Here is a 22,057-nt window from a genome sequence, read left to right on the forward strand (position 1 = left end):
ACGACCTTAAAATATTTAGCAGACTCTTAGCAAATAGATTAGCATTAATATCCCCCTCCTTAATTTCCCCCTATCAATCAGGATTCATATGAGGTAGACAAATTACAGACAATATAAGGCTAGTTACAAATATTATTCAAGACGCCAATATTAATTCCAAATCAGTCCTATTACTTAGTTTAGATGTCAACAAAGCTTTTGAAAGCATTTCCTGGAACTTCCTAGCTATAGTATTAAATAAATACGGTTTTAAAGGTGAATTCACCCTGCAAGTTTGTGAAGCATTTTTTGCACCTACTTCACTGTGGACTAACACTTCAGTTGCATTGATTTGGATTTTTATTTGGACTTTTTTGTTGATTTCACTTATATTGTGTGTTGCGAGCGCTGTATTTTTTTATCCACATTTAAACACCTAGGTGTTTTCCATGGCCTAACTTGGTCTAGTACACATTGAATTTTAAACTCCTTCCCAGCATAATTTTTTTGAAATCAAAAACTTAGTGTTGATAATGTTTGTTCTGAATGAGTGAAATCAATGCTGGAACCCGGCCTGTAATGACATATAATCCACTAAGCTGTAATGTAAATGTGCCCATCCCTAGTAAGGTCTGTTCATTTACAGTTATGCTTTTTACAATAATAGTGTTGTATCAGTTATCAGTGTAAACTAAAGTGAAGTGGTTTGTATTTGCATACAGGATTTTACTGTACTTTCCAGGCAAGATCTTTTTTTCTTCTAAAGTGTTTACACTGAAAAATAAAATATTTGTTCTGCAGAATGTGAATGATGAGGCTCCAGTTTGCTCCCCTGCCTACTATGAGACAATTATGTATTCTACAAAAAATACATCTGTACTAAAACTGCAGTGCTCCGACAAGGACTCACCTGATGAAGAATTAAACTATGCCATAATCTCAGGTATTACTGTTGCTGATGATTGCTTATCATATGCCTGCACTTTTGGTATTTGTTTTAATTCAATATGCAATTGTTTTATTATACTGTAAACTATAAAATACTGTAAGTCCAACACAGGTAAGTCTGAGTGTATCTCTAACCAACAAATTCTTATTTGTTTTTGATAAGTTAGGAATGGTTAAAACTTCTGTCAGTTTTCTTATTTGGCTATCTATGTTCCATTTAAAATATTTCCATTTATGATGTAAGAGAGAGAGAGATGTAATCCCTTCTGACACAGTTATGACTAGAACAGGTATCTTCATTGGAATCTTCATTGGAATATTTCCTCTCAGTTTCTGTTGTGGTCATACCTGCAAAAAATCCATTCATTTTCTGTTCTGGTGACAATGGACACCAGGGCATATAGAGTGAGGTTCTTCAGTGGTGACACCAAAACACTTCCACTTAAAAAATAGAGACAAATGTTGTGACAAGTGATAGAGTTTACAATTATATGTGTAGCACTACCCCCAAAGGAGCTGCTGGTTAGATTTGGGCTTACCTTTACCTTCAGTACTCCTTGTTTCACATCTAGGGGTGTCCCATGTTAAATGGCCCAGTAACTCGAGAGACTGGCAACAGATCCACTTGAATGGATTTTATTTGCAAAATGTAGACAATGAACAGTCTCTTAAATTGGGATCAGAGGGTTGGAAAGGAAAGTTCAGGTACTCTTAGTGTCAAAGTCGAAATGTTGAAGAAATTGCTTACTTTGACTGCATCCAGAGAACAGCCATTCACAACTGGATGTTCACTCAATGAAGTCCCTCTCTCACAAGGCCTAGCAGCCAACAAGGTGCTTACATAGAAACAAGTCTCTGCCACAGATGTTGTTGTAGAATACGTAGGGAAACTAAACTTGAAAACACTTGTAGGATACCTGGATCTCCCAGCCAGCTTGGCGATATTCACGAGACCGGATTCTCTTGAGTACTTCAGCCCTTCCAGGCTCTCACTAAGAAACCAACTTGTACGTGGTCTTCTTCTGAAGAGTCCTCCCCTGGAATGCTTGAAGTCACTGGGTCTCTCCCAAACCGGAGACGGCCCCCAACCACCTCAGAATCCTCCTTTAGTTTCCTTGCCTCGGGCTAGCCAGCCCCGAGACATCAAAATCGGATGGATCTGCACCGCAGGCCATAGCCTTCCTGAGGGCTGGTCAGGAGGACCAGGACCATGAAATCAGTACATCATTCTGGACCGGGAACCCCGAACCACGTGATGTCCGCATCTTAAATACCCTTTCCCAGAAAGCACAGCGAGAGTGTCACTCCCACTGGGCGGGCTCTGAGAGAGTAACTCAAGCACCTAACCAGACTATAGTTCCATGCCTGCCAGACGAGACCGTGCCCCCTGTGGCCAGGCTGAACATCTCACAGTCCAATCAGACTGATGCTGAAGTCTAATTTAGACAATTGTACCCAAACCAAACTGCAGTTCAGGCATAACTTTAACTTTGAAAAATGCGTAGCACGTGCTCTTCAGGAGCCGCCGCTACATATGTAACAAGGTGCTATGTTTACCTTCTTATTTAAGGTCAGATGCAATATAACATCCACATGGGCATCTAAGATATGTTAGCTGGTTACGTCACAGAGTCTCTGACCGCATAAGGTAATGAACACAGTGGGATGGGTTTACTAAAAGCAAATAGACTGTGCACTTTGCCGCTGAGACAGCATTATATCTAGGAGAATTCTACAATACTATTAGACAAACACTTTTTGTAGGAGAGATTTTTCCAGCTGGAGAAGTGCTGGTGTGAAGGTGGCTTCAATGCTGCTTCATATTATTTTCTAATGTAACTGCTTGTTTCGTGCTTAGATGCCACAGTGTGAAAAAGCAAAACATTCTCTCTTTACCTACAGTGTCTCACAAAAGTGAGTACACCCCTCAATTTTTTTTAAATATTTTATTATATCTTTTCATGTGACAACACTGAAGAAATTACACTTTGCTAAAATGTAAAATAGTGAGTGTACAGCTTGTATAACAGTGTAAATGTGATGTCCCCTCAAAATAACTCAACACACAGCCATTAATGTCAGCACACAGCCATTAATCCCTGCCCCGCAGTCAACAAAGAGGAATGATGTCACTGGTTGCCAAGGACGTGGTGGGTTTTAGTACCCACTGCTTCCTTAAAGTGATAATAAAGTCTCAGTTTTTTTTGTTAAAAATAACAAACATGTTGTAGTTACCTGCCCTTTGCAGTGGTTTTGCACAGTGCAGCCCAGATCCTCCTCTTCTCAGGTCCCTTCTTGGTGCTCCTTGCCCCTCCCTCCTGTTGAGTGCCCCAACAGCAAGCAGCTGTGTAGTAGGGATGAGCTGGGTGTTCGACTCGAACGCATGTTCGACTCGAACACTGGCTGTTCGCCAGTACGGCGAAGCCAGAACTTTGTGGGCCATTCGCGCCATATTCGTGTGGCGCTCAGGGCCCACAATGCACTGTGCCATCGCAGTGCATTGCTGGCTGATGAATGGCCAAGCATGCACTGTGACCCGCATGCTTGGCCAATCACAATGCCGGAAGCGAGGAGAGCCATAGTTGGCTACAGGCAGGATGCCTGTGGCCAATTATAGCTCAGGGGGTTTAGTGCACACCCCACACTATATAAGGCCGCCTGCGAGGCGGCCTTGTGTAGTGTGTTGCGGTGTTCAGAGAGGGAAGGATAGGCAGGGACAGTGTTATCTTTTCTTGTGATTGAACCTAGCACAGGTAGAGTTGGTGTATTGTGCCTCCTGCACAGTATACACCTGAAGCTACCCCCGATTGCTGGTGTTGTTCTGTTCCTATACCAGAGGCAGCTGCAGCTGTCACAGTCAGTGTATTGTGCCCCCTGCACAGTATACACCTGCAGCTACCCCAATTGCTGGTGTTCTGTTTCTATACCACAGGCATCTGCAGCAGTTACAGTCGGTATATTGTGCCACATGCACAGTATACACCTGAAGCTATCCCAATTGCTCGTGTTCATAAGATCCTATACCACAGGCAGGCAGCTGCAGTAATTTCAGTCAATGTACTGTGTCATCTGCTCAGTGTGCACCTAAAGCTACCCCAATTGCTGGTGTTCTCATCTCCCTGCAGGCCATTAGTATGTCTGGAAGGCCAACAAGGAGAGGCAGACAGTCAGGAGCCAATAAAAGCAGGCTCTGTGTCTAGAGGCAACAGTGCTGGTCGTGGACGAGGTGCATCCTCATCAGCACGTGGCCATGGGACACGCTTGTCCTTATTTTCGGCAGATGGATGTGTTGAGAGGCAAAATACCAAAGACTTGGTAGAGTGGATGACCAAGCCCTCCTCATCCTCCTCATCCTCTCTCACCCAGGCTCAGGGTACTGGCAAAGCAGCTGCAAACGCGTCCTCTTCCCTCGTCTCAATGTCATCAGTCACTCCTTCCCTAGTCCCACCATGTCCTCCTGAGGAGTCCTCCGAACTGTTTGAGCACAGTGTTGACTACATGCTCCAGGAGGATGCCCAGCGTTTTGAAGGCTCTGATGATGATACCCAGCTAGAGGAAGGCAGTAGCGTGAGCCCAGAGAAAGGGGATGCTCAAGAAGGACAGCAATCTGGCAGTCATGTTCCACCAGCTGCAGCATACTGCCAGGTTTGCTCCAGTGATGAAGAGGGAGCGGATGATGAGGTCACTGACTCCACGTGGGTGTCTGATAGGAGAGAGGAGGAGGAGGAGGAGGAAGCACATCTCCAACGAGGCAGGTTGTCCTCCGGGGTCCAGCTTAAGGGCAGCACACTGACTGAATCATACCGCAGAACTCTGCCTGTGAAGGGCGCTGCCTCTGCACGTTATTCCAAAAGTTCTTTGGTGTGGGCCTTTTTTGAGACGAGTGCATCAGATCGCACCGCTGCTATTTGCAACATATGACTCAAGCGTATCTCGCGTGGCCAAAACATCAGCTGCTTGGGCACCACATGCTTGACCAGACATATGTTGACCTGCCATGCAGCTCATTGGCAAGCATACCTTAAAGACCCACACCAGAGAACAAAGCGGACCTCTCCTTGCTCATGGTCCAGCAGGCATGGATGTTACCTATGTTTCACGGCGCATTGGGTGACTCTTCTGGCAGCTGGGAAGGATGCAGGACAAGGTGCAGTAGTGTTGGAGGTTGTTCCACCACCACGCCTCCAAAATGCTACTACTGGTTGTGACACACCTCTCTCCTCCACCCCTCCTCTTCTTCTTCCTCCATGGCCTCTTCATGTGCTTTGTCCTCGGAACCAGCTGTGCTCTGTAGGCGTTCAAGGGGCTATGCAAATACGCAGGCAAAATGATGCCATGTCGTGCTTGCGTTGGTGTGCTTGGGGGACAGGAGCCACAGGCAAATATTTTGTCAGCTCTGCAGGGGCAGGCTGAGAGATGGTTGACGCCACGCCAGCTTAAGTCAGGAATGGTGGTTTGCGACAATGGCACCAACCTCCTCTCCGCCCTCTGACAGGGACAACTGACCCATGTGCCCTGTGTGGCTCACGTCCTTAACTTGGTGGTGCAGCGGTTCTTGGGAAGGTTCCCCCGGCTTACAGGATGTCCTGAGGCAGGCCAGGAAAGGGCGACTACGACACCAGGACAGGGTCAGGGGAGCTCATTTTTTTCCCCCACGCCAGTGGGGCATGATCAGGGATGCATGCACTGTCCTGTTACCATTTAAGGAGGGCACAAGGATGGTGAGCAGTGACAGTGCATGCATCAGTGACACTGTACCTCTTGTCCACCTGTTTAAGCATACGCTGCATGGAATAATGGACAGGGCACTTGAGGCAGAACAGAGGCAGGAAGAGGAGGACTTCCTTGCCTCTCAAGGCCCCCTTTATCCAGACAGTGTTCCTGCTGTCCCGCCGATCACACAGGAAGAGGACGAGGAGGAGGAGGAGGATTGTGTCAGCATGGAGGTGGAGCCTGGCACTCAGCATCAGCAGCAGTCTTTTAGGGATGATTTACAGTCCCAAGAAACCCGTGGACTTGTACGTGGCTGGGAGGAGATGGCTGCGGATCATGTCATCCTTAGTGACCCAGAGGACTCCGGACTGAATGCCTCAGCTAACCTACGCTGCATGGCTTCCCTGATGCTGCAAAGCCTGCGGAAGGATCCTCGTATTCAGTGGATCAAGGAGAGGGATCATTACTGACTGGCAACTCTCCTTGATCCACGGTACAAGAGTAAGGTTGCAGACTTTATCTTGTCATCGCAGAGGGTGAGACACCTCCGGGAGGCTTTGCAGAAATGTCTGAAGCTTTGGTCAGTCACAAAAGGAACGGTGGAGAAGGTGGCCGTCTGACCGATGCGTTCAGACAATTTTTTAGTCCGCAGCCCCAAGGTATGATCGGTTCCAGCAACCATCGCCAGCATCTGATTTACATGGTTCAGGAATACCTAGGGGCAAGGTCAGACTTGGACATCTTTCCCACTGAAAATCCTCTGGGTTACTGGGTCTTGAGGATGGATCACTGGCCAGAGCTTGCACAGTATGCAGTTGAGCTACTGGCCTGTCCTGCATCCAGCGTTCTTTCGGAACGCACATTCAGTGCTGCTGGAGGCTTTGTAACCGATCACAGGGTGCGCCTGTCCACCGACTCAGTTGATTGACTGACCTTCATAAAGATGAATCAGTCTTGGATCACCACCAGCTACCAAGCACCTGAAGCTGATGTAAACGAATAATTTTTTTTTAAATGTCACATCCCTTCAAGACTGCCTATGCTGATGCTTAGTGACTGCCCTGTTATGTTGACTGATTATCCTCTTCCTCCTCAATGATCCTGCTGATAGCTTGGAAGAAATTTTTTTAGGTTATGGGCACCGCCACCAGTGGCTAAGGCCCAATTTTTCAGCCCCTGTTTAACAGGGGCATGTAATTACAATTTTTGATGCAATACTTTGCAGTAGGGCTCATTCCTGCACTCCAACTAGAGTATCTGGGAGAGGTTGCAGTGTCGTGGCACCAGCACCAGTGCCTAAGGCCCAAATTTTCATCCCCTGTTTAACAGGTGCATGTGATTACAATTCTTGATATAATATTTCACAGCAGGGCCCGTTCCAGCGCCCACCGAGAATAACTGTGAGGACTTATAGTGTTGTGGCACCAGCACCACCACCACAACCACCAAAGGCCTAATTTATCTACCACTGTTCAACAATGGCATGTAATTACAATTCTTGATATAATAGTTCACAGCAGATCGCCCACCAAGAGTCACTTTGAGGGCTTACAGTGTTAACTTGTGGCAACACCAACACATTAGGGCCAAACTTCTGCAGAGCATATTGGGCAGGCCCCTACTTTCAAACATCCAACTTACAAATGTCTCCTACTTGCAAACGGAAGGAGACAACAGGAAGTGAGATGAGATGAGATGATGGGATAACCCTTCCCTATGTTTTCCAAAAAGCTTAAGAATTGATTTTTTGACTGGAGCTACACTTTAAAAATGTACCAGTTCAAAATTACAAACAGATGCTACTTAACACAACAAACCTACACAGTCCCTGTCTTGTTTGCACCGCCTGTATACTGCTGTTCTGAGTATATAGGGCCTGGGGGCCCCACACCTTTCCTTTTTTTAATTTGGGTACGGGGTTCCCCTTAATATCCGTACAAGACCCAAAGGGGCTGGTAATGGGCAGGGGGGCTACCCATGCCATTTTTCTCAATGATTTTCTTCCATATTTCCGGAACCAGACATTACATTAAAAGCGCAAGCAGTTTTACATTACGTTTTTTCCGTTAAATGTCATTTGGTGCAGGGACTGTTCTAAACATGGGAAACACGTGCCACTTCACAGGCATACTATAGACACCCACCAGGCATGATATTTAAAGGAATATTTCACTTTGTTTTTCGCTTTATGCGTCATTAAAATCAGTGCTCCCGAAAAAAATGGCAGTTTTTTAAAATAAATTTGCATTGATCCATGTCCCCTGGGGCAGGAGTCGGGTCCCCAAACCCTTTTTAGGCCAATAACTTGCATATTAGACTTTAAAATTAGCACTTTTGATTTTGAATGTTCGAGTTCCATAAACTTTAATGGGGTTCGTACGAATTTTCGGTCCGTTCGAAGGTTCTGATGCGAACCGAACCGGGGGGTTGTACTGTGTAGCACACATGTGAGGTATTGCTGTGAATGTTAGAGTGAGAGCAATAGTTATAGTGCCAGACCTCCTGGGTAGCTCTGAACTGGTAGCCTATATAGAAGCTTTTAAAATGTTGCTTATGGAGATTTTTAGCCTAGCCTATGGAGATTTTTAGCCTAGATTTGTACCCTAGTTTGACGCCATTCCATGGGCTTACACAATTAAAAAATTTGACATATTTGGCATTTACTCAGCACAACATCATCTTTTATAGCTTACCAGACAATTTGGTATTATATTGTGCTTTTGGACATTCAAATTTATCAAAGTGTCTTTTTTTCCAAGAAAGTTGCGTCTGAAAAACTGATGCGCAAATATAATGTGACATATAAATTGAGGACCTCTGCTTTATTTATATATATATATATATATATATATATAATTATATATATTTATATATAATCTTTAAGGGTTCTAAGTCGTTTTTGTGGAAAACAAATCATATTTTGACATGTAGGAAAGGAATGTAAGAATTGTCTCGAACTGGAAGTGGTTAAATAATATAGTGCTCCCACACCCACATACAGATATTATTATTAGTATACAGGATTTATATAGCACCAACAGTTTACACAAAGCTTTACAACATGGGGGCAGACAGTACACTTACAATACAGGAGGGATCAGAGGGCCCTGTTCGTTAGAGCTTACAATCTAGAAGGGAGGTGTGACCAATCTCAGATACCCTGGCTGGGCACCTCCATCAGACCTGTGTCATCTGCCTTTCATCTGTAACACACACAGTCACCACAGACAGGTCTGCTCAGAGGCCTTATTCTAGACGGTAGCACTCTTCAAGAGACAGTATTGTGTTTAGTTTGCATTAAGAGTTTCAGGGACAAGGTTAACAATTTTCATAATAAGGTTTTAATAATGAAAACGTCAAAATTGGTGCAAATAAAATATTTACAGAAAAATATGTTTCAAAGAGAAAAAGGCACAAAGAAAAATATGTTTCAAAGAGATACAGCCACAAAGAAATAAGATAGAATTGAGGAGGAAGGATACCTGCAATTAAATTAATTAATTGCACAAACTCATATATTTCATAAAGTCAAGTTCATATTTCATAAAGTCCAAATTCATCCAAAACATGATAATCCAAATTCCGTGCACTCCTTCTCCCTTGGCGATACACCTCAGTGTCCAAACCAATGTGCAAATAGAGCTTTTACCAAATAAATATGATCCCTTATTACTAAGCAGGTCATACAAAAAAAAGATCTAATATCTCTATTGGCCACCAGGCACTGCTCTCCTCCAACCAGGACTGGAAAGTTTTTTCCTCATAGTAGTTTACGCATCCCACATAAAATATAACACACTCTCCATGATGTAGTAAAGTAATTAACAGGCACTTTTTTGCGCATACATTAACCACTTCAGCCACGGAAGATTTACTACCTTAATGACCAGGCCATTTTTTGAGATACGGCGATGCTTCGCTTTAACTGACAATTGCACAGTTGTGTGAGGCTGTAACCAAACAAAATTGCCGCTGTTTTTCCCGCAAATAGAGATTTCTTTTGGTGGTATTTGATCACCTCTGCTGTCTTTATTTTTTGCACTATAAATAAAAAAAGACCGACAATTTAAAAAAAAAAAACAATACTTTTTTTACTTTTTTGCTATAATAAATATACAAAAAATGTTTTTTAAATTTAAAAAAAATGTCTTCATCAGTTTAGGCCAATATGAATTCTTCTACATATATTTGGTAATTAAAATCTCAATAAGCATACTGTATATCGATTGGTTTGCGCAAAACTCAAGAACTGCTACCTAACTGGATTATTTAAACGTGGACTTTTCAATATCTTCTCCAAACCTGCATGAATAAATTCAAGAGATGTCACAATGTACATTTTTAGAAAAATTCTATCTTTAATTATTATATAGCAATGCTTTAGGTCCAGTCAACCTGCTTTACCAAGACTGAGGAAGGAGTCTCAATTTCAGTCTCCTCTCCTCTGGTGATCAGATTGTAACACTGTAGCAAGTCCCAGTGTTAAAGGTTGTGGCAGATATCTATAATCTCAGCCAAGATTGTACAGGCTTTAGGACTTACATGATTGTGCCATTTCTAAGCCAGCAACTTAGTCCTGGAAGTAGAAGTTGACTCTGGATAATGGCTTGGCCCAGATGGTGCAGGCCTTCTGAAAAGGAAAATAAATGATGTCATTGCCAGGGAGAGGTGTACTGTGGTCTATGTTAGAAGTAACAAATACCTGTAAATGTGCACTTACATATTACTTAGTATGCATACATGCTAAAATACAATGAGACACCTTTAACTTCAGAATTGTTGTTTTGTCTCTCAGAAAATAAAGCCAACCGATTTTTTCTTCAGAGGGATTCTATAATGAGCATGCAGAACTTTCAATATAATGTTTTTGAAGGCATTGAGGACCCAACGTTGTTTCAATTGCTGATTAAAGTGACTGATGAGCTGGGTGGAAATAAAGCACTGCAGTTATCTACCACAGCAACTGTAATAATACATGTAGTGCCCTGGATAACTACAATTCCAACTACCACAAAGAAAGCTACAACAGCACAGGTAGGGATCTAATATTTTTTTCTCTCTTTTTCTTTTTTTTCTCTTTTTTAACTTGGGTTGTCCTTTCAAGGTAAGATACAAAAAGAAAAAAAAATCAGTAAATCAAAATCTTCATAGCAACCAATAAATAAAGTCTGGTGTTTATGTCTACTCATCTACTGTTGTCCTGATATTAGGGATTTTAAACCTATTAGCTGGAGTCATGCTGGTCTGCCTGTTTCAGCAGGTGTAATTCTGGAGATGACAGATGACAGAGACTTTGGTACATCCTTATGTCTGAATGTGAAAGGTCACCAGTCTTGTCAGCCACAATCACATGTGGCTACATGTGGCTACAACCATATGTGACATATGACAATGGTTGAAAAAAAATGAGAGTTGAATTAGCGAAGTCTGGTCTGGTAATTTCAAGGGGAAAAAAAACTAACTTTTTTTATAAAATACATTAAAGTAAAAAAAAACATTAAATTAATTTTGGTAGCTTTCTAAAACTGAAATGTCCTTGCGTGAGTGGTCCAGATGGAGTAAGAAATATTCCTGCTTCAAAAACTTCTCTATCAGTGGTCAATAGGACTAAATTATGTTTTGTCATGAGTGGTAAAATGTACCTATGTTGGTGGTCAGTTGGAGTAATCAATGGGACATTGATCTCAATAAGAATTATTAATGAACCCTTGGGAATTGGTGTCTGTAAGAATAATATAAGGTCCCACCTCCTAAACATTGGTGTTAGTGCCCTACCTCGAAGCACAGATGTCACTGGGATAATAAAAGACCCCCCGGCATTGGTGTTCAGTGGTAACATGCTTACCTGGAGGTTTCTTGTGCTGCTCCTGACAGATAACCCGTAATACAGAATACGACCAGAAAATGATACCTTTTTCCCAGTACAAACCAGCCTCAAGCCCATATCTTCCATAGTACAGAACTCCCCTAACATCCCTAATTCCTCCCTCCCAGCCCACTCCTTTAATACAGACTCCCTCAGCACAATCCTCTCAGTATAGACCCTCCCCAGCACAGACCTCTTAGCATGGGACCCCCAGCACAGACCTCTCAGTACAGACCCACCCCCCAGCACTGACACCCCTCCATTGTTTAGAGACCCCACTCACAGAGGAAAAACGTTTAATCCTGAGGCTTACACAGATGAGAAATGTGTTTTATTATTATGAGCTCAGTGTTTGTGAATAAATATAGATTTTTGGGCCCAGAATAATACTCCTGTTTTGTGATCCCTGACATTTACTAAAACTAACTGTGCAGTAAAGTATGTTAGCAAGGAAAATTTCAAATGATTTTATATTGATTAGAGGACTTACACACTCTCATTCTTCTGTCTGAACCAGAGAAACACTGCTTAAGGTTACCAGTGGAATTCATTAAAATCTGGCAATCCTGTGTCAGGAGATTCAGGTTTAAGAGTACAGGTATTTTGCAATGTCTTTGTGCGGCTATACTAAATCACTGATGCTTAAAGAAGCTCAATCCAATTTTTTTTTTCTTTCTCTTGTTGACTATGAAAACCTCAGTGTCATTTAGACAAGAAGCCATGTTAAAATCATCAAAGTGATAAAAGCACATTTTCCCAGTGAAAAAGAGAAAACTAGGACTTTCTGTTAACTTGTTATTTGCATTTGTGTAAATAAATAAAATAAAATAAGGTTAACAGAACTAGGAGAATGGTTCAGTCCACTGTTGCAGAGTGAAAGTGTATTTAACTTATATTGATCCTCTAAACCTTCTAAGTTTTATTTATTTATGTATTAAAAAGGAACATAATTGCAAATTTTATTTTAAATATTCTTTTTCTTTGTTGTGTCTATATACTTGCCTTAAAAGAGTAAAATGTTGGTCTAGTTTTCCTTTTTGTTGCAATTTTATGCTGCAATAGTGCCATCTTGTGTTCATTACATCGCAATGTAACCAATCAAAACAGCATGTCATAAAACTTATCTATGCTTGCATCTTTTTTCTGTAACTATTATGACGTTATAAGACTAACATTTATATATTACTGTTATAAATACCTATTACTATACTTTATATAATTAACAGGTTACAACAGCTGTGCTTGTCCGATCGTCATATTTCTGGCATCCTGACAACTGGTTTACCGCTGTTCTTACAATTACTGCAGCTTTGTTTCTCTTGTGCCTGTATGCGTGTGCTTGGGGTCTTCTAAAAGAGTAAGATTATTATATTATATTTTTACAACAATATCCTCAACAATATCCTCCCTAAATCCAATATTAATCATGTTTCCTTTTTCTTCATAGTGTTCCAAAATATGCAAAATTATTTCCTTTATGTCGAGGATATCAAAAATCCAATTCTCCCAGTTTTCCTGACAAGACAAATAAAGCTGAAAGGTATCTAATGCTTCTTTTTACATACACCATTATTATTATTTATATAATATTTAATATAGTAGTTCTAAAACTTTGCATACTGCTGCCAGCCCCAATTTAAAAGGCCTTTATTTTTTACATATTGGCAAAATTAAGTATTAATATAAATTGTACAAATGTAGCTACTAAAAATGTCTCAGTTTAAAACCTAAGTCTAACCATTTTTTTTAGTTTTGAAAAAACTAAACTTTGTTCTGGCTTTTATTTCTGTGATGCCTTTGGGGGAATTTTACCTCACTTCCTGTCCCTGTTACAAGAAATGAGGGTTCAGTTGTCAACATGACACTATCTACTAAAAATTTTGTCCATTAAATATATTTTCCATCACTTCGTGTCCTGACTGGAAGTTGGGTGGAATCTCACAAATAACCAATAACAATAACGCAAACTGGATATTCAAACAGATTTCTCTCAAATTCTGCATTTCTTTTTCATTTGCAGAATGTAGATTTTCCAATTCACCATAACATGTCCATGTATGAACTATTGATTCTGGACAAATCAGACAAAACTATAAATGATATTACATTATAATGCATTATAATGCAAATCAAAATTTTGCTGAATTCACAAGATTTTTTGACAATTAAATGTATCTCATTCTCACTCTGCATACATTAAATGTTTAGTAAATGTTCATTAATATAAAAGTATATACATGTGGAATTATGGTATTTTAGTCCTTGAATTTTTGTAAACTGTAGCACAATGTCTGTTTTATTAAAAATAATGTGTGAATAATGTAAAATAGTGTGAAATATAAAATAATGAACAATCATTATTAACATTGTGTTTACTACCTCCAGAAAACAAGATCCAGCTAACAAAAATAAGCAGACAAATGAAAATCCTAACCTTTTGCCGGGACACCAATTTGTAAGTCTTCTTTTTTTTTAAAAACCCTTTTACCTCCAAACTCCTTGAACGCCTAGTCTACAACCACCTGAGCTACCACCTCACTAAAAATAACCTTCTTGATCCCCTTCAGTCTGGATTTTGCCAACAACATGCCAAAGAAACTGCTATTCTAAAATGTATTAACAATTTAATAATGGTTAAAACCAATGGTCACTATTCTACACTCTTACTCTTGGACCTCTTTGCTGCCTTTGACACAGCTGACCACCCCCTCCTCAAAAAACTTCACTCTCTTGGTCTCTGGGACTGTACTTTTCATTGTTTCTTATCTTAACTATCTCACCACCAAGCCAATTCTGAAGTTTCTCTACTAGAAAACTACTTGGAGCCCCCCAAACAATATATATTTTATGAAAACAAAGTCCCTGGAGAACAAAGTGGTGGGTGCTGCAATTTTTTTATTTCACACAATATGTGCACACAAACAAAATATAATACTCACTTTTTATTAAAATATAAAAGATGATGTTACATTTAGTAAATAGATACCTAACATGTCATGCTTTAACCACTTTCAGACCGGACCATTTTGCTGGTAAATGACCAGAGGTCTTTTTACAATTTGGCACTGCGCTGCTTTAACTGGTAATTGCGCGGTCATGCAATGTTGTACCCAAACAAAATTTGCGTCCTTTTCTTCCCACAAATAGAGCTTTCTTTTGATGGTATTTGATTGCCTCAGCGATTTTTATTTTTTGCGATATAAATGGAAAAAGACCGCAAATTTTGAAAAAAAATGATATTTTCTACTTTTTGTTATTAGAAAAATCCAATAAACTCAATTTTAGTTATACATTTAGGCCAAAATGTATTCAGCCACATGTCTTTGGTAAAAAAAAAGTCAATAACTGTATATTTATTGGTTTGCGCAAAAGTTGTCACATCTACAAACTAAGGTACGTTTTCTGGAATTTACGCAGCTTTTAGTTTACGACTGCCTATCTCATTTCTTGAGGTGTTAAAATGGCAGGGCAGTACAAAACCCCCCCAAATGACCCCATTTTGGAAAGTAGACACCCTAAGGAAATTGATAAGTGGCATGTTGAGCCCATTGAATATTTTATTTTTTTGCCTCAAGCGATTGAATAATGACAAAAAAAATTTTTTTTTTTTTTTTTTTACACAAAGTTGTCACTAAATGATATATTGCTCACACATGCTATGGGCATATGTGAAATGACACCCCAAAATAAATTCTGCTGCTTCTCCTGAGTACGGGGATACCACATGTGTGGGATTTTTTGGGAGCCTAGCCGCGTACGGGGCCCCGAAAGCCAAGAACCGCCTTCAGGTTTTCTAAGGGCGTAAATATTTGACTTCACTCCTCACTACCTATTACAGTTTTGAAGGCCATAAAATGCCAAGATGGCACAAAACCCCCACAAATGACCCCATTTTAGAAAGTAGACACCCCAAGCTATTTGCTGAGAGGCATGTTGAGTCCATGGAATATTTTATATTTTGCCACAAGTTGCGGGAAAATTAAAAACTTTATTTATTTTTTTTTTTTTTCACAAAGTTGTCACTAAATGATATATTGCTCACACATGCCATGGGCATATGTGAAATGACACCCCAAAATAAATTCTGCTGCTTCTCCTGAGTACGGGGATACCACATGTGTGGGATTTTTTGGGAGCCTAGCCGCGTACGGGGCCCCGAAAGCCAAGAACCGCCTTCAGGTTTTCTAAGGGCGTAAATATTTGACTTCACTCCTCACTACCTATTACAGTTTTGAAGGCCATAAAATGCCAAGATGGCACAAAACCCCCACAAATGACCCCATTTTAGAAAGTAGACACCCCAAGCTATTTGCTGAGAGGCATGTTGAGTCCATGGAATATTTTATATTTTGCCACAAGTTGCGGGAAAATTAAAAACTTTATTTTTTTTTTTTTTTCACAAAGTTGTCACTAAATGATATATTGCTCACACATGCCATGGGCATATGTGAAATGACACCCCAAAATAAATTCTGCTGCTTCTCCTGAGTATGGGGATACCACATATGTGGGGCTTTTTGGGAGCCTAGCCGCGTACGGGGCCCCGAAAACCAAGCACCGCCTTCAGGCTTTCTAAGGGCGTTACAGTTTTGAAGGCCATAAAATGCCAAGATGGCACAAACGCCCCCCAAATGACCCCATTTTGGAAAGTAGACACCCCTAAATTTAGGGGTACACTAGTGAGACTAGGTAATAAATGGCGGGTGCCCTGAAACTATAAAAAAATAACTAACCAACCAGCGTCACCTGTAACCGTTATATGGTGATCACTGGTGAAAGGGTTAACTAGGGGGCAATCAGGGGGCTTTATGCGGTAGTATATGGGGGTCCCTGGCGCTATAAAAAGCTGCGGCGAACCTAAATACCTACCTGCCTAACTAGCGTCACCTGTGACACTAATACAGCGATCAGAAAAACGATCGCTTATTAGGCTGGGTTCACACTGGAGCAATGCAGGAACGCCACAAATCCGCGGCGGGTTCCCGCATCGCATGCCTCCCGGCGGCAGTTCACACTGCCCTATGCGAACTGCTGGGAGTGTCAGTGAAATGTTAATGACACCCCCAGATCAGTTCGCATATCGCAGTGCGATCTGCAAACTCGGATCGCATGGTGTGAACACCCATGCGATCCGATTCTGCTGCGGACCAAAAAAAGGGTCCCGTGCGAGTTTGCGGCGGGTGCGGCGGGTGCGACACGAATTCAGCCATACTATCTGTATGGCTGAACTCGAATCGCACAGAGATCGGATGTGATTTGCACTGCAGTGCGGTGCGAATCACATCCGTTCTCAAACCGCTGCAATGTGAACCCAGCCTTAGTGACACTGGCGACGGAGGGTGATCACGGGGTTAAACCTTTATTGGGGGGGTTAGGGGGGTACCTTAGAACTAAATGGGGCTAACCCTAACTGCCCTAACAGTTATTACAGTCACAAATGACACCCGCCGGGTGATCAGGGGGTTAAACCTTTATTAGGTAATAAATGGCGGGTGCCCTGAAACTATAAAAAAATAACTAACCAACCAGCGTCACCTGTAACAGTTATATGGTGATCACTGGTGAAAGGGTTAACTAGGGGGCAATCAGGGGGCTTTATGCGGTAGTATATGGGGGTCCCTGGCGCTATAAAAAGTTGCGGCGAACCTAAATACCTACCTGCCTAACTAGCGTCACCTGTGACACTAATACAGCGATCAGAAAAATGATCGCTTATTAGGCTGGGTTCACACTGGAGCGATGCGGAAACGCCACAAATCCGCGGCGGGTTCCCGCATCGCATGCCTCCCGGCGGCAGTTCACACTGCCCTATGCGAACTGCTGGGAGTGTCAGTGAAATGTTAATGACACCCCCAGATCAGTTCGCATATCGCAGTGCGATCTGCAAACTCGGATCGCATGGTGTGAACACCCATGCGATCCGATTCTGCTGCGGACCAAAAAAAGGGTCCCGTGCGAATTTGCGGCGGGTGCGGCGCGAATTCAGCCATACTATCTGTATGGCTGAACTCGAATCGCACAGAGATCGGATGTGATTTGCCCTGCAGTGCGGTGCAAATCACATTCGTTCTCATAAACCGCTGCAATGTGAACCCAGCCTTAGTGACACTGGCGACGGGGGGTGATCACGGGGTTAAACCTTTATTGGGGGGGTTAGGGGGGCACATTAGAACTAAAGGGGGCTAACCCTAACTGCCCTAACAGTTATTACAGTCACAAATGACACCAATGCAAAAAAAAAAAATGCAATTGGTGTCACTGTGACTGGGGGGGCAGGGGTAATTGGGGGGGGTGATCGGGGGGTAAAGGGGGGGTGTGAGTGTGCCTGGCATGTTCTACTGTACGTGTGGTGTGTTGGTGCAACTCACCGATCCTCTCTCCTCGGTGCCGGAACGAAAAATACCGACACGGAGGAGAGATTACATCACTTCCTCTCCTGTGTTTACATTACAGGAGAGGAAGTGATGTCACGGAGCATTTCTATTCGTCGGGAGCGATCGTGAGGGGTGGCCATGAATGAATGGCCGCCCCCTCATCCCAGATCGCTCCCGAAAGAATACCGACCGCCGCAGGCACCGGGGGGGGGCCCGATCGGGCCCCCCACCCGCGGGAAGGCAGGGACTTATATATACGCCCATATGCCTGCCCGTGCCATTCTGCCGACGTATATCGTCGTGCGGCGGTCGGCAAGTGGTTAAAATTGCATATTGTTTAGGGACATTTTGGATATTGAGCACAAGTTTTGAAGCTATTCTTTATTTTTGCTTTGCTTTACAAAAATTGTGTACGCCTGTAGAATAGGGACAAACTACGGTACGTACCTAAAAATCTCCATAGGTAATGCTTTATAAGCTTTTAAAGGTTACCCGTTTAGAGTTACACAGGTGATGCAACCACCATTATACACAGATCTCTCCTCTTCCCCTATAAAACAGCCAATTAAACCAGTAACGACTAGGAAAAAATTGGAAATGACACAATCCTTGTTGCTTCCGGTTTTTGACTCCACGGAAAAGAGGAAGAAACTCCTCTTACTTCCACTCTACAAAAGTGTATCTAACATCCTGATCCAAGATAGCCTTGAAAAGCTGCCCTGTGGTGGCCGAATGGGGGGAGGGCGGGGGGAGTAACCACCTCTAAAATTGATCCTGCTATCACCACCACTTCCCAAGGATGTATGTGTGTGTGTGTATATATATATATATATATATATATATATATATATATATATATATATATATATATATATATATAATGTATATGTACATCGGTCAGGAAGGAAGATATGACAAGATGCTAAAAAATTGCTGCAAAGATGCATTTGATGGTCTATGTTCATAGCTTTGGTATAAGGAGATATTCCTGCGCCTAATCAGGATAAGAAGGGAGACGTACTGCTGCACACACTGAAGGGAGATATCTGGACCCAAATAAGTAAACTAGTAAATAAAAAATAGTGGTGCGCTATACTGTGACAGGGATAGTCCCACCTCAGGGGACGCTAAGCTGTATAAGAGCTTGAATTATAAATACCGTGGCTAGGTAATTATACAAATGCTAGTCTGACATAGCACAAAAGAAGTTACTTATAGGTGTATTGAAAGGTATATATAACTTGGTATGGCATATGCTCAATAGAAAGCCACGCAGTTCTTATTTAGAAAAGGTTTTGACATTAATAATAAATAAATATCAGACAATAATATATATATATATATATAAAAACCTATACGAAAAGTACAGTAAAATCAAAGTGTCCTTAAATCGTGCAAAACAAATGATTATAAATGCGATTATAAATGCGAATTGTAAAAACTGCCAAAGACCGCATACAGTGCCAATGCTAGGATATGTTATGCTGGTGAATAAACATAATCCAATAAAAACAAAATCTTATTTAAAATGACAAATGTCCATTATATTGTGCAAAAGGTGGCGATTATATCCAAAAAAATCACATAAAGTGTCGGTGCTTAAATATATTAGTGAAAAAATAGTGAACAAAATGCACTAACAGTGATACTGGTGATGGTGGGTATATCTCTCATGATCGTGTGGTCTGGTTATGGGTGTCCCCTTACCTTACAGCTGTAAGGTAACAGCATATGCCCAATATATCCTTAGGGTCCTTGATGCTCTTTCCCTTTAATGTCCCGCTGTGGTGTCCCTAAATCCTGGCGTTTTGTGTCCTGCCTATTGCGCTGTATGGCCCCTTTAAAAGATGGCTCTGAGGTATTCAGCGTGGGGGCCTCTCAGCGGTATATGTGTGGAATTAAAGAGATATAGAGGAAGGATACACCATAGTGTAGTAATTTATACGATTTGACTTTTATAAAAAAATAAGCAGATAAAGTACTCACAAACAAGTATTAAAATGAGCGCTGTATAAACTAGCAGCGAGCTTGGTATGCGTCACTTCTGGTTGCTCTCGTCCCGAACGTTTTCACTAATATATTTAAGCACCGCCACTTTATGCGATTTTTTGGAATATAATCGCCACCTTTTGCACAATATAATGGACATTGTCATTTTAAATAAGATTTTGTTTTTATTGGATTATGTTTATTCACCAGCATAACATATCCTAGCATTGGCACTGTATGCGGTCTTTGGCAGTTTTTACAATCGCATTTATAATCATTTGTTTTATTTTGCACGATTTAAGGACACTTTGATTTTACTGTACTTTTCTTATAGGTTTATATATATATATATATATATATATATATATATATATATATATATATATACATTATATATATTATTTTCTGATATTTATTTATTATTAATGTCACAACCTTTTCTAAATAAGAACTACGTGGCTTTCTATTGAGCATATGCTATACCAAGTTATATATACCTTTCAAAACACCTATAAGCAACTACTTTTGTGCTATGTCAGACTAGCATTTGTATAATTACCTAGCCACGGTATTTATAATTCAAGCTCTTATACAGCTTAGCGTCCCCTGAGGTGGGACTACCCCTGTCACAGTATAGCGCACCACTATGTTCATAGCTTATCTCTCAACAATAGAGCTATAGGTAATGACCATAACAAGAGGGAGTGGGTGAGACCTAAGAGAGAGGAGGAGAATATGAGTGGGGGGGGGGGGGGGGGGTGACTGATAAATATCTCATATACATGTAAAATATACAGACTTAATTATTAAGGCCAAAAGCATTATAGAAAATGAAATAACCCAGTCAACATGTATTTCACCTTTGAAAAGTAAAGCCTTATTGGTTTTCTGGGAGACAGCTTTTCATTATCATCTTTTCCTTTCTTAACATGCATATCCAGAAAAAATAAAGTTATATGTGTATTTTAAGTACATTAAATGAGTATAACACGTCTTTATACCTTCTTACCCTACTTTCTGTAGGCTCCAGATTTTTTTGATGGCCGTGCAGTTGACCCAGGTAAGTAAAAAATGACCAGCTGAACTTAAATTGTATGCTTTCATATTTAAGTAAGTATACTTTACCCAGCTATGACTGACAACTCTTAGCCCTTGTACACATGGTCGGACATTCTGACAACAAAATCCGTCAGATTTTTTCAGACGGATTTTGTCTGAAACTGGTGTTGCATACACACGATAGGACAAAGTTGCCGGAACATCTGATCGTTCAGACCGTGATGACGTTTGTTCGTTACGGCGGGACTACGTTCAGGCTAGTAGCCAATAGCTTTGGTCTCGTAATTTGATCTGAGCATGAGTGGCACGTTGTCCGATCGGAATTCTTTACACATGATCTGACAAAGTCCGATCGGATCATGTTGTCAGAAAATGTTATATCCAGCTCTCAAACTTTGTTGGTCGGACATTCCGATAGAAAAAGTTCGATGGAGCCCACACACAGTCGGATTATCCGACAACGTGGTCCGATCGGACATTTTCTGTCTGAATTTCCTACCGTGTGTACAAGGGCTTACTGAGGCTTACTCAAGGTTTTTTCAGAAATGCCGCGTACACACGAGCGGCCTGTATGGCGTACTTAGTCCGTCATACAATCCGACGGACAGTCCGTCATACTTTCGACTGAACGGACTTGACCACACACGGATACCCAAACAGTCCGTCGAAAGCTTGCGCGATGACGTGTACAGCACGTACGACGGGACTAGAAATAGGAAGTCCAATACACAGCAAAGCACCCTTCCGCCGTGTAAATCCTTTCTGGGCATGCGCCATTCTTAGTCCGTCGAACTAGCCTACTGACGAGCGGATTGTCCGCTGAAACCAAAGTACGACGGACAGAATTTCGAAAAATCCGAAATACTTAGTACGCCAGACTGCACGCTGAAAAAGTCAGCTGAAGCCCACACACGAGCGGACTGTCCGCTGAAATGTGTTTCGACGGACTAAGTACGCCATACAGTCTGCCCGTGTGTACGCGGCATAATTGTCTTCTTGTAGATTAAGATTAACCTCACCCTTAACACACAGGCTGAACCTAACACTTACCTTACCCCAAATTAAACTCTAATACTTGACCTGGCCCCTAAAATGAACTCATATATCCTAACTATAGACTATAATAGTA

At 41.5% G+C, this 22,057-nt stretch overlaps 1 protein-coding gene across 1 annotated transcript in view; it reads left to right on the plus strand.

Annotated features, from left to right (window-relative positions):
- The window catches only part of LOC143962002 (cadherin-related family member 4-like), a 147,096-nt gene that overhangs the window by 121,583 nt on the left and 3,456 nt on the right, over positions 1–22,057 (plus strand). The window contains exons 17-22 of the mRNA XM_077471346.1: positions 781–922; positions 10,436–10,674; positions 12,733–12,863; positions 12,954–13,046; positions 13,892–13,961; positions 20,893–20,929. Coding sequence (XP_077327472.1) covers positions 781–922; positions 10,436–10,674; positions 12,733–12,863; positions 12,954–13,046; positions 13,892–13,961; positions 20,893–20,929 — 712 coding nt within the window. The remainder of the gene's footprint in view (positions 1–780; positions 923–10,435; positions 10,675–12,732; positions 12,864–12,953; positions 13,047–13,891; positions 13,962–20,892; positions 20,930–22,057) is intronic.

Source organism: Lithobates pipiens, unplaced genomic scaffold (assembly GCF_037356315.1).
Source record: "Lithobates pipiens isolate NorthernLeopardFrog02 unplaced genomic scaffold, aLitPip1_a1.2 Scaffold_8, whole genome shotgun sequence".
NCBI lineage: Eukaryota > Metazoa > Chordata > Amphibia > Anura > Ranidae > Lithobates > Lithobates pipiens.